Source organism: Carassius carassius, chromosome 38 (assembly GCF_963082965.1).
Source record: "Carassius carassius chromosome 38, fCarCar2.1, whole genome shotgun sequence".
In the NCBI taxonomy this organism is placed as follows: domain Eukaryota; kingdom Metazoa; phylum Chordata; class Actinopteri; order Cypriniformes; family Cyprinidae; genus Carassius; species Carassius carassius.
Genome location: NC_081792.1, coordinates 1797501 through 1816277, shown reverse-complemented (window position 1 = coordinate 1816277; position 18777 = coordinate 1797501). Strand labels below are relative to the sequence as shown.

The following is an 18777-nucleotide window of genomic DNA, read 5'->3' as shown; positions in this document are numbered from 1 at the left end:
TATGTATTCAGAATCTTGGTCTGCCCAGTCAACTTGCAATATTTATTATTTTTCATGTAAATGTTTCTCGCCTCTTGTGGTCAAGATGTGAACTAATCAAGTATAATGAATGTGAATCAAGTTATTCTACTGTTATAATCATGTATCAGGTGTGTGTAGAGGCCTGCGTGAGAAAGGAGCGCGCAGACAGTGCTGGGGAACAGTATAAGGTGAGCTGCGCTCTCTATTCGGACATTAGACTAAATATATGATGAGGCCTCCTTAGTGCAGATATTACAAAAATACAGTATTTGATAAGGTTGCATGTCCTGTTTTGACATTATACACACTCTTCAAACTGAACATAGTGCATAAACTTTCCTTTTTAGAGTCATTGACTCTTTTTTTCTTTTAATTAACATCTTTAATAAAGATGAGGAAATAGTAAGATGTACTGTTAATTGTCTTCAAAACATTATTTTCCGCTTGACATATTTTTTTATTGTTAAATATATTTTTTTAGGGAATAAATCAACTAACAAGAAGTAAGATTGATACTATTATTATACCAAACAGTTGATAACAGCAGTTCCTGTCTGCATGCAGTTCTGTAGATCCTTCTGAAGAACATCGACGTTTTCATCATATTTATTCAAATTTAATAACTCTACATACATTTAATAGTTACATTTCCACTGATATTTATCTGACAGCATCATTTGCTAAGACATCGACAGTATTTATCAGAAAATCATCCAGATCTTCAATGTCATTGTCCATTGCATTATCAAACTGTCATCTGACATTTGGCATCATTGACACCTAAACTAAGCTATTTCTGAATTTGAACGGTTGTAGACAAGGTGGAGAGTGTTTTCTGCAAACTAAACTAGTGATACATCCTCAGTTCAACTCTATTTTCTATAGTAAATGAATGTAACACCTTGTGTTGCTAATTATGTGTATTGCTTGCAATCACATTAGTCATTTAAATTAAAGCTTGTGATTTTTAAAAACAACAAGCATCATGAATCGTGTGCCTTTATTCTCACTGTGGGCTTGTTGACAGTCATCTGTTATGCAATGAGAGCAGTAAAACATGAGGTACGTATGCAGATGCAGTAAACATGGCTATGGGAAGATTTCTCTAATTTTATATGCTTAATTACTGCAGGATGGTCATTGGTAATAAAATATCCAATTATATTGTTCCAGACTTTCTTAGTTGCAATGGTTTGCTTTCTTGAGCGTTTGGCACAAGACAAATTCCGAAGGGTGAAAACATCTAAATAAATGTTACACTTCATAATGATTGACTGCTACCATCTGTAGAAGATCTAACAAGTTCACAGGACACAGAATGATACTCACAGTCACATACAGGCAGTGATAAATATGTGATTTGCTTAAATAAAGCGGACAGTAGCCCAAAAGTCGAGGTGTGTTCACAGACAGAAGAGGACTGTAAGTTAATGAACTCCAACCACAGCTCTATCATCTGCATGTTCTTGATCAATGGCCAATTCCTACTATGACACTTTGTTTGTTCTCTGGGTAAAAGTCATCAAGTGTTGGCACAATTCAGATCAATAACATTTGTTTCAATTAGCAACGTGTGGTCTGGAATTATCAACGGTGCAGTAAAATGACCAGGGAGTATATTTATTCTGTAACTAAAGGTTACTGGACATGATTGTACTTCTATAAAGGTGACGGACCAGTCAGTGCACTCACTGAAACATGAAATAACATGAAAGGTTTCTACTGTAACAGTGTTGCTCAGCCACAGGACCTCCATAAACATGTGATTCAAAGTCCAGACTATTGAGTCTCTATTTGACAGTTGCTTGGCTTATATTTCTGCTGTTTTGCACTGAGTAGCACAATCACGTTGAAATCTCATTGCTTCAAAATCCCACTTCACATGGCTGTATTTAAACATTATATACAGATTGCATCAACTGTGTAGCATCACACAAAATGTAGCTTCTATAGCGAGGACAAATAAATGACTGGAAATGTACTGCATCATGCCTATAAAGGATGCAGCATGCACTATTATTTAATAATTAATAGAGACTTGTGGGTGTTAGCAAATCAGTTGAAAACCACCAACTCAATGTTTCAATGATTTGCATGATCAAACTGAGAATAATGTCCAGGGCCCGTATTCATTAAGAAACTTAATGCAAAAAGTAGCTCCTAGTGACAAAATTCTAAGAAAATTCTTAGAAAAGTGGGCGTTTACTCTTAAAATTAAAGAAAAAAGTAATTCAGAAAGCATCTTAACCCTTAAAAGAGGTCTTAAGGTCAAACTTGTTAGGAGCACAGACGAGGACTTTTAAGAGGCTTAAGAGTTTCTTTAGCAGAGGAGAAAATGTCAGAAAGACGAAGAGGCAGAAGAAATGTGTTGCAGACAATGGATGACAGTGAGTTAATAAGACGCTATAGATTAGATCGTGCAGGGATCATGTTTGTGACTGATCTTATTAGAGACGTGCTAACATCTCTGACACAGCACAGAAATGCCATAGCGCCAGAAATTAAAGTTGTCACTGCATTACGATATTTGGCAACTGGGAAAATGCAACAATGCAATAGTGATGATTTGGGTCTGTCACAACCTTCTGTAAGCAGAGTGATCACACAAACAATTACAGCACTTTCAGAACATCTTATTGTGTCGCAGTTCATTTCGTTTCCACTGGACATTCCCACCTTGCAGGCTCAAAAAACTGCATTGATGAATATAGCAGGCTTATAGGTGTGCACAAGCAGGGGGAATGAACCGTTAATAGTTTGTGCTATACGCTCCCATGTCTGCTTCTTGTCCCTTGCTGTGACACCCGACCCGAATCTTCCTTTAAGAATGGCCTTGTGTTCATCCACTAACTGGGCTAACAGTAAACACTGTTCCTCTGTCCAGTCTGGCTTTCTCGCCCTTCTTGGTTTTGATTCCATGTTTGATACATTAAAACCAACATTCAAACCGCCACTTAAATAGGACAGCAATCACTTTAATTGGAAAAAGAGTGGAACCATTTTTATCATTCTAAGCCAATCAAATAACTTGTAGGAAATTAAAAGCATGGTAAATAAAAAAAGGATTTATATACACACATATAATGTGTGTGTGTGTGTGAGAGAGAGAGAACGGTCAAATAGGAAAAATTACGCATGTAAATTCAAAGTGAGAATTAGAATAGACCCTATACTTAAAATCACTCTTTTTTTCCTTCTTGGACAACCAACCAATCTCATTCTTCAAAAGATTGTGTCATACATAGCAACGGGGTCAACCCCGCCTCCTCACTAAGATGAAAGTTTTGTCTTTTTCTTACTCAGAGTTGCTCTCAGATCTGTCCCGAATCTCTCTTAAGCTAAGACTCCTACGTAAAAGTTTTTAAGCTAAATTAAGAGTTTTCTGAGAGGATTCTTAGGATCTTTATGAATACGGGTCCAGGTCTAAAACTTTAATAGATGCTTTACCTGCTCAACTTTGACATCATAATCACCTTGGACCTTCTTCCCACGGAAAAGCTTTGCCCTGAAAGACAAAAGAAAAACATTTATTCATGAATCATTTCATGCATGCTTCTAGTGTTGTTCAATCAGTGTATGCAAAAACAATTCAACATCATTTACAACCCTGCTGTTATAATGACTGGAAAAACAATCAAATAAGCAGACTGCGTAATTGCACAGCTAGTGGCTGAGAAATAATAGCAATGCAAACAGCTGTTGTTTGGATGCAAGGTTCCAGCCATTTGATTTTGCACTCTTTTTTGATAAGTGTGAACATTTCTGCATCTCTCTTTCACTCTCTTGAGCTTGTGTCTGGGTGTTATATGAGCAGTCACAGAGAAAGCAATTTGACAGCTCACTTTGAGCACACAACAGGGTAAAACAACCCCATAAAAATGAGAAACAACAGCAAAACAGAGCAGAAAATAGATGAAAGATGGCTGATATGGAGGAATCCGTCTCTTTAACCCTCTTTATTACTGTGCTGAAAAAGCAACCCAGGAGCTCCCTCAACATGTCTTTCTGACCTTTTGTATTGTTTTTGCATAACTTTCAAGCACATAACGCAATATTGTCAGTTAATGTGAAGAAGTAACATGCTGACTCAATCTCAGTGTGAAATGTTCCCAGACTGTGGCTCAGAGGAGATGTGTGCTGTTCTGGATGCAGAGCAGAAACTATGACTGATTATGCAATGCTGCCATCTGAAGGAAATCATCTGTGCATTGAGGAGTTCAGTCTCCAGTGAAGCCTAGGCAAAACCCCTCTCATCATGTCTCATCGAACAGTTCTTACTGTATCTCCTCCTGGGGCTTTAATGCTCTGATTCAGCAGACACCTGGGCCCTGGTGCTATATCTTTTCAGACTGATCAGATTTAGAGGTTTTCGCATAATTAATAATTACAGTTCCCATACACTTGCATTGTCTGAGCAAAAAAAAGCAAAAATGTCATTTTCTGTTAAATTGACAATTAAATGCATACACTTCGTTCATAGTTACAAGCTAAACCAACATATCTTATCATATCAGGTCAGGCCAGAACTCCTGAACAACACTGTAAAAACTACACATAATGCATTAAAAACCATTCAGAGCACCTAAGCAACCATAAAGTGTACCCCGGTAACCAATCATAACAACCTAGTAACCAAATAGTAGAGCAAAGCACATAACAGCATAGCAACAGCCACCTACATCACTCCATCATCATCATCAGGATCATGCATGAGCTTTTTTGTATTTTAGCAAGTAAATACATAAATGAGAAATCAGCTATCTGTTAGAGAACAGGCCCACTGCAGGCAAACTCTAATAAATGCTGTCATGAGAGCACTCTTAAGTGAACACACACAAAGACACCAAATGGTTTCCTTTCTTATCTTCAGCTCACTGTGAACTCACTACAACAACAACTGTACATAACCCTGCTTCATTTGACCAGTTCTTACGATTTAATGATCACTTTTGCTCCAGAACTCTAATTAAACTGCTGCATTTGTGCCATAGACCTGATTGATTCCTCAAATCATGACTTGATAAGGAAAGGTGTGCGGTTACTTTAAGTGATCAGGCTTATGATATGACTTATAGTACGGACCAAAATACAAAAATACATAGTGTTGCATTAATTTATTAAGAGTAATTAAATAACCCCGGAATTATTTGTGGTTTTAGTAAACATGAAACTTAAGAAATGAATATTTAAATGTTTGAAATGAGAATAGCAACTATGTCTAAAGCTATAATAAATGCTTTAGCTGCTTTCATAATGCTTTGATTTTCACCTGGCATACGAAAGATACACCAATACCTCCTCATGACTACACTTTGAGTCCATCTCAATCAACTATTAGAGCTTGTTCTGTGCAGAAAGTGTTCTTGTACTGTAGTATCAGGAGATGAACAGGAGCCAGTGTTGCCAGTGTATGTTTCCAGAATATTCCATAGTGGAATATTCTGAATTATTCTTTCCAGAGAGCCAGTGATTAAAGAGCGCAGTCGAGCAGAACGAGCATGCTATGAATACACATGTATAATCGGTAACAGATTGACAGTAAGACGAACTCTTCTGATTATAGTGTTGTGAAGATTAAAGATGATGCAGCTGAGGTCAAGGCTCAGAAATTAACGCAAGCTGTTGAGAGTAAAATGGCTTGGAAAGTAAAAAAAACAAAACTGATTTTAATATATTTGAAGGGTGATCTGAAGTAATGTTTCGACCAAGCAACTAACCATTTTAAAACTATATTTGTGTACATGATAGCAAAAAATAGTAAGAAGTGATTTTACATTTAAACCCTGCATCAATGAAGACAGCGTCACAGCACATTTCCCCACCCAGTTTTCCCCCTCTGAAAAGAGAAAGTGGTTTGACGTCAGCTTCCCAACAGCAGATGAGAGAGGGATACTAATAAGAGTCGACTCCTTTGATCCTGCCATGTGACAGAAGCAGCTGCCATCATTTCTGTGTGAATGAGGAGAAAATCTCATCTGTGCTCTGGATGAAACGGCAACTATTCTGAAGGGTCACACACACACACACAACCAGTGAGCCTATAGTAACATACAGTAGCGGTATGTTCATATTGCATCTGGTTGTCAGTTCATCTTTTAGTACACACACAGGTCAGTCACAGCAGTGACAACCACAGTTCACTCTATAGTTCAATCAAAATTGATCATCTCTTACTCACCTCTCAAATCAGACATTGACTTACATATTCAACTAAATTCTATGCAGTGTCAGAGAGTGCGTAACCCAACTGAACAACTAGTTAACGACATCAGAGACGTGTGTCTCGTTTGTGTCTCTCTCAAGGAAAGATGTGTGAGACTCATTCGTGTTGGCAGATCTTGTTGAACAACAGCGGACAAGAAAAAGCCCATAATAAATCTAAGTAAACCTGAATGCATAATCTTATGCTTGAAAATAAGATTTATACTGTATACATCACATTTACTCTTATAAAATGTTTTATATTTATTATAGTAAAAGTGTAGTAACCGTGTATTTTTGCATATTGATCACAATTGTATAACCACAGTTTTATTGCAAATACCATGGTCCATTTGTTGTTACCATGGTTTAACTATAGTGTAATTATAATTATAATTTTTTTTTTGTAAAACCACCCCAGCTACCAAAAAATATGTGGCTGATACATAGCTGCAATGTACACATTTACAATACATGTTTTAAATAGCAAATTCTGCTATATGAAAGGAACATGTAAATTTGATGGGAATGAAAGTGCAGACCTATGACATTGCAGTTACGCTGCCAATAAGTCATTAAAAATGACTCAAATATTATGAATGCAATAACTGGAAAGTTCCAAAATAGTATGAAAATATTATATAACTGGACCCTTCTTGGTTATCGTATCACTGAAAGAGTTCATACTGACTAAGTTGTACATTGGTAATTTAATGCTGATGAAAGTAAGTCATGAAATCACAAGTTAACTGGAATATCATGTGATAACTGGGATGGTTAATTTTCATAAGGGAACTCTTTAACTCGATCTGAGACAAGTCCAAACAACAAGCCTAAAAACACTTAGAATAAGTGGGCATGTCAAGACTTCAACGGACTCCTGCATGGAGCATGAACATGACGAGTCTTTGGTTTCTGAAATATTAATTTGGCCAGAAATAGCGGATTCCAAAAAATGAGATCACAGAGCGTTTCTATGGTTACCACAGTTTCAATCATCATCGCTTTGACAAACCATTTTCTGTGGAAGCCCATTTCCGCCACTTAATAAAAAATATGAAAAAAAAAATTAATTGCGACTTTTTAATTTCACAATTATGACATTTTTCTCATAATTTATTTAAATTAATTAATTTATTAATTTATAACTTTTTTTATTAGAATTTCAAGTTTACATCTGGCAATTCAGACTTTATAACATGCAATGTAATGATAAGTCTGAATTGTGTGATGTAAACATGCAATTCTGAGAACATATACGTCTTTTTTCCCCTCAGAATTGGACTTCATAACTAACAACTGCAAGGTTATTTCACACAATTCTGACGTTATGTAACACCCCACCATCAGAGGGAGCCCTCGTCTAGGGAATGACTGTTACCGCTCCATCTGCTTCCTCTGTGGTGTCTTCCTGTTTGGCAACCATATAAAGATGGCCATGCCAAACAGGCCTTTTCCAAATATTGTTTAGCTGTAGCAGACTCTTCTAAGCATTTTCCATGTTTTCCATTGTCTTGTTTCATTGCCATTGTTTTGTTTATTTTGTTACTTTGCACTGCTCTCTTGGATTTCGACCTTGGACTGTTGCCTTGTGTTTTGGTGGATGTTTTGCTGCCTGCTCTGACCATCGCCTGTTTCAGGATTACGCTTTTGTCATGCCCATTGATATTACTGTTTGCTGGTGCTCGGACCTTGCCTGTTTTTGACTACGAACTGTTTTAATTAAAGCTTGTATTTGGATCTACCATCTTTGACACGTCAAGTCCGTGTTACACTTTATAACTTGCAATTACGAGTTTATATCACGCAATTCTGAGGATATAACTTTTTTTAATTTTTTATTTAGTGGCGGAAATGGGCTTCCATGATTTTCCCATGTGCTTTTTTTGAATGAAGCATAAGCTTCTATGAAGCTTTTATTAAGCTTTGTATATATATATATAAATATATATATATATATATATATATATATATATATATAATTATATATTAATAATATCTTGACTAGATCATTTGAGTACTTGAGCTCTTGCAAACTTCACTGACTGATATGGGTGTTGTGCGTGGTTGCCAGGTTGTTGCTATACGTTATTCTGGGGGTTATTTGGACATTGCTATGCAGGTGGTATGATGTTTGGGTGGTTACTAAGGTATTGTCAATGAGTTGTTAGTAGGGCTGCTCCGATCACGATCGGCCGATCGTTAATGCGCATCTCGTCAGTAAAGCCGGTTCTCTAATCAGCGGTAAATTCCATCAGGTGCGTGATTTCACATAGAGCAGCTGTTTCTACACAGAGCCATTGTTAACTGAGAAGATGCGCAAATCCACATTCATGTTCAGCGTTTATTTGCGCATCTTCTCAGTTAACAACGACTCCGTGTAGTAACAGCTGCTCTATGTGAAACCACGCACCTGAGGGAATTTACCGCTGATTAGAGAACCGGCTTTACTGACGAGATGCGCATAACGATCGGCCGATCGTGATCGGAGCAGCCCTAGTTCTTAGGTGTTTGTTTACTGGCTGTTTTTCTGGTCCCTAGACCAGTTTAATTTATTTATTCTTTAGATACAAGTCTTTAGTCAATTTTATTCCTCCAGGCGAAAAAATAAATAAATAAAAGGAAAACAGCACTTTAATCCTGGCCACAGGGTCTCCACTACAAAACAACATTACTTCTGGAATATAATGAGAGCTGGATTGTATGAATGCATAATCAATAGTAATAGCAGCACTGAGACCGCTTTCTTTTTTTAATGAGTGTTGTTCTGAAACAACTCAGCTATGCAAAGCAAGAGCTTCAGTTCTGTTAAAGCTACTCCATTAGTTCTGTGTTTTTATGTTTAATTCATTGCAATCAATGTAGAGTATAAAGTTGCTCAGAGCAGCTGGAGTGCAGTCTAATCAGTGCCCTTAAAAAGTACATCCAATAACGAGAAGCTGCTAACAACCACTATGTCTGCAGTACGACCAGCCAACATGTATTCGTATATTCCATTGAGAGATTCTGGGCTCACGTTTGACAACAAGGGCACAGCATGTACTTCCTGTCTTTAACATCTGCTGAATTTATAATGACAGTTTTGGGACAGTGCCTTTAAAGGTGACACATTTAACAGTAAAGAGTTTCTACAGCACAGACTCCAATTATCAGACCTGCAAGAGTCTTATTCGTGCTCAGCGTCTGTTCGTCATTCTGCTAATGAATCATGTCACCAGCACACACCAGCGTGTCATTATCTGAGGGTACGTATATTTATAAACACAATATGATAATATGGATATTTTACTGGGGTTTAAAGGCTTTAATGATAAATGTTTTTGTCTGACTGTCATTCTGTTTGTTCATTCTGTTAATGAAACGCAAATATTGATGCTATGGCTTCTTTTGGAACAATCTTCCTCGCTGGAAAACGATATATATGAACAAACTTGCACTTTTTTTTTTGTCTGAAATGTAAATTAGGTAATAAATTATTGACAAAGACCCACTGATTAAAGGAAAATTAATGCATAACTCTTTACATCTCACAAATTTGCAATAATTAACAGGTTCAGTTGTTCAGGTTGATAAGTGTATATATATTTTTCCACTTGAACTACCAAAATCAGCTTTTTACATTACTGATAACCACCATAATAATGCCAGTGGTAAAATAGAAAGCCACATGATGAATCAGAGTTCATCCCAAGTAGCCTGTTTTCTCTAAAAATTACACATTTTTACCAAAGAATCATTGCTTAATGAAGATTTTGCTCAGAAACAGACGAAGACATTATTTTTAGTTAACCAAGCAGCATCTCTGCCAATAGCACCGTAATTAGTTGAACTACTGATTAAGTCCAGAAGATGATCGAACAGCTCTTAAATGGGCAGGACTTTGAAACACATGAATAGATGAAACAGTGATGCACATGACTAAACAGGCTTGGAATTAGCTGTATCTGCTGCTGTACACTGAATGCTCAAGGTAGACACCCAATGAATTAAAGTCTAAATGCATTTGGTTTGATCTTTATAATCATGTTTCTCGCTTATTGGCATTTTTGTCATGAATACGTGACATCTGTGCTTCCTCACAGGAGCCACTGCACAAAGCTCTGTCTGGTCAGAGGATGATCAATCGGCCATTAAGTAAATGGGATCACCAGGGCCAAGACTGCTACACAAGTCTACAGCTCTAGATGTGCACTGTAGGCACATTATTTCCTTAGGAATTCTTTACATGATGTATCTGTTTTCAGTTGATGTTGAAATCCACCATTATGTGGTGATCTTCTGAAGTCCTGAAGCTGCTCGTTGATATTAACATACCAATATTAATTGTGATAGGCTGATATTGCACTGAAAAAAAGTAATCAGCCGACCATAGCAAAAGGCCCTGTCTCTGTTTAGCACCGTTACAGATCTGTATTTGTCCTTCATGAGTGTACAGTAGACTACGTCTGAAACAGAACGAGTAATGAGATGTAGGCCATTTGTCGTGCACATCACGTGTCCATCACATGACTTATTACACCACGAATCAAATTTTTATAGAAGTTTTGTTCCACTTTTATATTTAATGTTTCTTTATGAATGTGAAAATCATATTCCTTTTTTCTGCAACATTGACAGTACTCATGAAAACTAAAAAGATAGGTTGACAACTTAAACAGGCCAATCTGTTATTACTCATACTATAGTACATAGGTAATACTGAGCTAACAACAGTTTAACATTAACAGTTCCCAAAAGTCCGTCGTTCAGAAGTGTACTTGGGATGATTTTGATGAACTAGTTCCGCCATGTTCTGGAATGTTCCAGAAAGCACTAGAATACCACAGGATATTACGGAATGTTACAGTAACTTCTAGAATCTTTCCAAACATCCTAAAAAACATGCAAAAACGAATCTGTTCTAAACCAATGCTTCATAACTAATGCTAAAAGTTGTAAAATTGTACCCAAACAAAATATTTACAACAATAACAAAAAAAAAAAGAAAAAAAAATGCTATGTGAAAATAAATATCTCAATTATAATTAGCAGCAGAGAATTACAGAATAAATGTAAGTGAAACAAATGTCTGTTACTTTGTGTTATAATGGGCTAGACACAATGTTCAACAGCATTATTTGAGGGAAAAAAATTGCGGTTTATTTCATTTTTGAAATAATTTATTTCATTTTTGTACTGTCTACACTGTCTTCGCTGTCTCCTTAGAGGAAACCTATTGAAAGATATTAGATGATTTATCTTCATTCAGTAGCTTATGTAATCTTAGTTCTGTAGAAAGTGCTTTTCTGCTCCTGTGATGTGTCTCTAATGCTCAGAGGCTGGCAATATTAAACAACTTCAGACATCTTACACCTGTGGGCATCTGATCCGATACGATGGGAGAGCTGCATGGCATACGTGGGAATGAACTCAAATTCATGACTTTCCTGAAGGTGTCCTCGTATGATGCTGGAGATCGGTCAGGACGGCTTCTAGCAGGTGAAGTGAGGTGTTCCCGTGGCTGCTGTTTCCATGGTGATTTCTCAATGATGGCCACCCATCAAATGTGGAGGCTGTATGTGAGCATCTTACAGAGGCTACATGTGTCTTTCAGTGGTGTTTTATATTTGCTTCGATATTACCCTCTGGAATCTTGACAAATCACAGAGAAGATTAAAATGGCATTTTCCTGCCATTAACAATTGTGTATGAGCACAAGGTAAACAGAAATGTTAAAAGCTAATGCATTTCCTGATTGCAAGTAAATGAGCCCCAAAATGAATAATACAGTGTGCAATACTACAGTCTAAGACCAGTCTGACTATATCTTCAGAGTAGTTTATAATCAATGGGGCGACTATCAGGAGTCAGTGTCTGTCCTATTTGATTTAAAAAACAGGGATCCATCAAAGTCTGATCATGTTTGTGGAAGTGATCATGTGGACACGCCAGAGGAATACTGGAGAAATGTTTTGTGGATGGATGAGACCAAAATAGAGCTTGTTGGTTTAAATGAGAAGCGTCATGTTTGGGAAAAGGTAAACACTGCTTTGAAACATGGTGGTGCTAGTATCATGGTTTGGGACTGTTTTGCTACATCTGGTCCAGGACGGCTTAGTATCATTGATGGAACAATGAATTCTGAATTACGCCAGCAACTTCTGAAGGAAAATATCAGGACATCTGTCTGAGAACTGAATCTCAAGAGAAAGTGGGTCAGGCAGCAAGAGAATGACCCCAAGCACACGAGTTATTATACCAAAGAATGGATAAAGATGAACAAAGTTAATGATTTGAAATGGTGCGTCAAAGTCAGGACCTTAATCGAACTGAAATGTGGTGGAAGGAGCTGAAGGAAGTTCACGGGAGGAAACCCACCACCATCCCAGAGCTGAAGTGCTTCTGTTTGGAGGAACGGGCTAAAATTACCACAAGCTGTTATGCAGGACTGATCAGCAGTAACAATTTACATTTATTTATAAAGCACAGCTAAACACAACTACCATTGACCCTACCAAGATACTGAAACCAAAGATTCACATACATTTTCCACTTACAGATATGTAACACTGGATCATTTTTCTCAATGAATAAATGAAAAAGTATTTTTTTTTTTTCTTTAGTTTGATTGGATTTTCTTGTTTTCGAAACTTGTGTGTTTTGGGTCCTGCAGAAATGTTCTAATGGGTTCACAAAAAGCTCTAAAACATAGCAGTTTTCTGTCACTAATTGTAATATGCTGCAGTTTATTAACTGCAATCATAAACATATTTTCACACTGAATCCCAAAATCAGTGTACATTTGTTTAATGCCATCTTTGTATCTTAAGCGCATTATGTACAGATAAATCTGATAAATGCATGTGTTGCTTTTTGTATGCTTGTTTTAGCTCTGGAATTGTCTACGAGAAATCAGTTTGTAACTAGATTCCTGTCGAAGATGGATATTTTGGTTCAAGTTTGCTTCAACTCTTTATTGAAGAATCAATGCTGCCATTTTTGCACTGTATCTCTGACTGTGATGCTAGTTTATATCTTCACTTGTTCACTTTGGGTTTTTTATAAAATATAAAATGAAGCAAAAGGGTATATATGTATATATATTCAAAGTCCTAGATTCTGCAAAAGAGACTGTGATCATATAAAGCAAGCTAACATGCATCTTCCATTCTATCTAAATATACATTTCAATATTTTAGCATGTCAACAATCAGCCATTTGTTTTCATTGTGCGGGAAATACCAGTCATGGCCAAGTTCTTTATGTTTGTATATTTTCTTAATGAAAATGCTCTAGTGTTAACCCTACTCAGTTAGTGTGGTCTAATATTCAACACTCATGGGCTGTAATGTGATATGCTTATTTTGGAGGGAAATTTGACAAGAGTGACAGTGGAACCGGTCTGTTCTTTGCTATTTGAGGACGATGTACTGTCTTTTTTTTTTATTGCTGGCATTAGTCCCATGAGTTTTTGAGAAAATGTAATTGTGCTACGAAGTTTAAGTAAAGAGGACAAAGAAAGTTCAGGCACAATCTAATAAAAATCACAGCTTATTAAAATCCTACAGACTACCCAGTTGTGGGGTCAGTAAGCATTTCCATCCCATGTCTGTAACTGCGAAGCAGAGATGTGAATTACATTAAGACTCCATCGATCCTGACTGTCCGAAGACTGGCAGCTTTGATGCCAAAATACACTTCGACATGATTATCATCATTACAGTCTATAAAGACTGATTAGGTTTGCCTCTTGAGATGTATTTAGCCATCTTCCATTTTGTTTCTTACTGGTTAAACTGTCTCTGGTAGTTGTATATGGATAAGAATATTGAATTCATTGATCAGCAGTGATATGTGATGACCTGCAGTTGTATATCGCCGTTGGTGTTTCAACCTGGATCAATCTGGATCTCACACCAGACCAGACATTGTACTAGTCCAAGACTTTAATGGGCAGACAGCTGTAAGTAAGCTATTTATCGGTTTACTCCACTGAATAGTGTAAAGACTATGGATTAAAAGGAAAGTTCTGTTAACTTACTCATCCTCAGGCCATCCAAGATGTAGGTGACTTTTTTTCTTCAGTAGAACAATAAAGAAGATTTTTAGCTGAAATTGTGGTCCTTGGTGATTCATGAAATGCAAGTCAGAAGTTACTGTCACTTTGAGAGTCAAGAAAGCATATCAGGTAACACAAAATTAATACTTGTAGCTCCTGACAATATAAATATTGAGGTCTTATGAAGAGAAACGATTGGTCTGTGCAAGAAACTGAACATTATTTACACATTTATTAGCTGTAATACAGAGCCACAGGAAAGTCTCTGTGATTAGATTCTGTTAGCTGGTTCTTTTGGACAATTTGTTTCAAAACATTGGTTCCAATAATCGATACATCTGTCTATTTATCCACCAAACCGCATCAGCTACCAGCAAGACCATCCTAGCAGCTACTCAGAGCGGCTTAGCAACTACCAAAAGCCTAAGTCCATTCAAACTACTGACATTCTCAGACAACATACAGTAAGATTTATTACCTTCATATTAACATTAAAATGGTTTAGCAATAAGATTCCAGTCAACGCAATGCAACAAAAAGTTTAACTTACAGAACATTTCCTTTCTAATTATTTTACAGTTCCTTTTGACTGCATTAGTGACACAGAAAGTATTCACTTCAGCTTTAAAACACCAATCTCTAAATTCCTGTTAGAACCAATGGAATTTTTTTTGATCCACAATACAGCATTCATACTGATGGATTAATCGCGTTTTAGCAGAATACTGAGTCTCATTTAGTGGTCAGTATCTTTTGTTTTGAATTGGTTTCTGATTGACTGTGTGAACGCGTTTTTGGCAAATAACACTGACTTCTGAGTCAGAAGTTTTTTTACTGGAATATCACTGAAGGGCATCAGAATGCATGCAGTGCTGCCCAATGACTTTGCAGTCCTCTGGAGGGCAATTGTTAGGCGGACATTGTCCCCGAAAAATATTTGATGGCTGGCAGGCCAAAGACACAGTCTATTTAATACGGACCCTGTGGAGCCGCTATAAAGCATGACAGCATGAGCTGGTATTAGCTGCCTTTCATAGTTCTGCTCTAATTTAGTGCAAAACATAAACTGGAATATTAGACCTCCCATCTGCACTCGACTGCATGGCAGAATGACTTTACACTTCACAAGCAGGTGAAGCAAATGATTAGCTCAATTTCATTATATCGAACATACACAAGAATATTTAGTAGTAGATGCATATAGTAAAGTGTATATTGCAGTAATTGTCTTATCACTGTGTAGAACACCTTTGCTAGAGCGTAGGTTTGATTTTGACATTGGTGGGAAGATAAGAGCAGACAACACCCCCCTCCCCATCTACCCCATTATTTTTGCATTTGCATTGCATTTGCTTTTATGATAGACTTTCAAACACAGTTTCAGGTCATCAAAAGTCTTTATTTATAGCTATGGTAGCTAACATACTCATAATTCATGCAGAATTTTTTATCAGACAATAATTACACAATTTTGATTATGCAAAACCAATAACAGCCGCACTTTTAAAGATGTTTTCTTTGTATTGATTGACTACTCAAAAGATAATAAAATATAACTTAATTAATATGTGTTTCCTGCAAGCTACAATTCACATTCGTGAACAAAAGCAAATCAGAACTGTAACTCAATATTCATTTTGTGTGTCCTCTTTAGATGTAGATTTATTTTATTTATTTTTTTTACTTGGCAACATACAAAAACAACCACAAGCACCACCACCATGGTAACTCTACTTCTGAAGTCCTGAACTGAATCAAAAGATTCACAAACCGCTCCGAAGTCCTGAACTGAATCAAATGATTCGTGATACACAATTCAACAGTTTGATTGGAGCGCTTCGAAACAGTGAATCATCTTGCACCTTTGTACCTTCTTTAGCCCTAAAGGGGGCATATTAGTACCTTATATATTGGTACCTAAATGGTAACCCTTTTTCTTTTTTTTTTCCAAAAGTGTAGCTGTAAGGCTGCAGCTAATCAAGCAGTTCAACTAACAGGTAAACAATTAAAGAAAATCAAAGTCCCAACGAAGATTGTAATTGCTTTTAAACAGAAGTTCAATATGAAGAAAAATTAATACTGAGTACATTTTAGAGACAATGTTGCCAGTTACTTTCTCAGTTTCTGATCTGCCAATGAAAATAGTGTCCAACAACATCTGCAGCAGAACCGTTGCAGCACACAGTATTAGCATTTCCATCTCCTATGATTCAGCTGAGTGAATGATTCAGTGACTCCTTCATGAAGATGTGGTGATGTAGTTAGCCATCATAGGGTTAATTCCTAAATATGGCGTCCTGCGAGTATAAAAAGAGACTCGACAGGCATCTAGTCGTCATGCTATTCCGGGTCCGGTAAGTGACATCATTATGGGGCGTCGGTTTAGGCTCGGGAGCGTGGCTGAAAAAGACGCGGAGTGAACGCTTATCATGGCGAACCGTTTTATTAGCACGTGCTTGAGGGCACTGCACGGTGTGAGTTATCTGCCGCTGTGGTACAAGGCGTGGAAGTGTTGGTGCAGGCTTAGCAGACTTTGTAGGCTTTGAAGACTCTGTTGTCCCGTGCTATTTCCTGAACATTAAACCTGATCGGCTTGTGACACTGAACGACCATGGACAGATTAGATGGTGTTTCACTTACAAGATGACGGTCTCCATCCGGTGTAAGATGATGCCCAAGTGGATCAAACCACGCCTCGCCAGAATATATAGCCCGCCAGAATACCTCTAACTCGGTACTGTGACGCTGTTCCTCGATTGGTGGACGTCGATTAGTCGGACTTAATCTAAAATCATAGCAGTCATGCCACAAAGACATGACTTTTGAATGACTTCAGACAGCCACAGAAGCCACAGCCTCTTCAGAAATCCCCACCACTGATCCACAGACTGACAGTCTGGACCAAATGCAGGCAAGTGGGCTAGCAGAAGTAGTCCCTGCTTTGCAGATGCAGTTTCTGGATGTGATGACTCATTCACAGTCGTGTGCTTTTGCTGAAGAGAGAGTCTTAATGCATGGAGACTTTTCATTACGTATAAAAAAAGATCCACTCAAATAAGAGCCAAAAGATCTGCCCTCATATCAGTGCTGAGTACTGTCGTCGGAGCAGGTTCAATACTTAGAGATCTTGAATGCACCTTAAGAAATGAACACACCTCATTACTGAACGTCCATCACAGTGTTATTACTCATCATCTTGGTTTTAGAAATACAACAGGCTCAAGTCATGACTAAGAGAAGAGCATCATAATACTCATTTAATCTATGAGTGGACATTAAATTAAGAATAGGAGGTAGCTTTAAAAAAGAATTAGACATGCAAGCTAAAGAATATTATTAAATTCACCAAATCCTGCATTTATTTGATCAAATTAAATATTAATTGTATAATAATATTTTAATATTTTAAACCTGTGTTTTCCATTTTCAGCATCCATAGTCTTCAGTTTCATATGATTCTTCAGAAGTAATTATAATATGCTGATTTGCTGCTCAAGAAACATTTCTAATTAAAATTAGAAATTAAAATTCCCTCGATAGCCCCACGCACCTATTCTACATCACTGCCTGTTTAGCCCCGCCCATCCATTCTACATCATTGCCTGTTTAGCCCCGCCCACCGATTCTACATTACTGCCTGTTTTGCCCCACCCACCGATTCTACATCACTGCCTGTTTAGCCCCGCCCACCGATTCTACATCACTGCCTGTTTAGCCCCGCCCACCGATTCTACATCACTGCCTGTTTTGCCCCACCCACCGATTCTACATCACTGCCTGTTTAGCCCCGCCCATCCATTCTACATCACTGCCTGTTTAGCCCCGCCCACCGATTCTACATTACTGCCTGTTTTGCCCCACCCACCGATTCTACATCACTGCCTGTTTAGCCCCGCCCACCGATTCTACATCACTGCCTGTTTAGCCCCGCCCACCGATTCTACATCACTGCCTGTTTAGCCCCACCCACCGATTCTACATCATTGCCTGTTTAGCCCCACCCTTCGTTTCTACATCATTGCCTGTTTAGCCCCGCCCACCGATTCTACATCACTGCCTGTTTAGCCCCGCCCACCGATTCTACATTACTGCCTGTTTTGCCCCACCCACCGATTCTACATCACTGCCTGTTTAGCCCCGCCCACCGATTCTACATCATTGCCTGTTTAGCCCCGCCCATCGTTTCTACATCATTGCCTGTTTAGCTCCGCCCACCGATTCACACATGTAGTGTAAACAATGAGGGAGGCAAATTCAGGTCTAAGCAGAAATCAAATTATAAAGATGCTCCAAAGACAACAAGACCACGTGCAGTGCCAAGATGTGCAAACACAGTCTTTGCATTACCTTCATTCTGATCCCAACACGGTATCATTAATACAGCCAAGTATGGTGACGCATACTCAGAATTCGTGCTCTGCATTTAACCCATCCAAAGTGCACACACACAGACCAGTGAACACACAACCAGAGCAGTGAAATTAGGTAAGAGTAGATGAACTTTATCTGAAATTAAG

At 37.8% G+C, this 18777-nt stretch overlaps 1 protein-coding gene across 1 annotated transcript in view; it reads right to left on the bottom strand.

Moving 5' to 3' along the window:
• The window catches only part of LOC132119151 (synapsin-2-like), a 511637-nt gene that overhangs the window by 481038 nt on the left and 11822 nt on the right, over window positions 1-18777 (bottom strand). The window contains exon 2 of the mRNA XM_059528908.1: window positions 3469-3526. Coding sequence (XP_059384891.1) covers window positions 3469-3526 — 58 coding nt within the window. The remainder of the gene's footprint in view (window positions 1-3468; window positions 3527-18777) is intronic.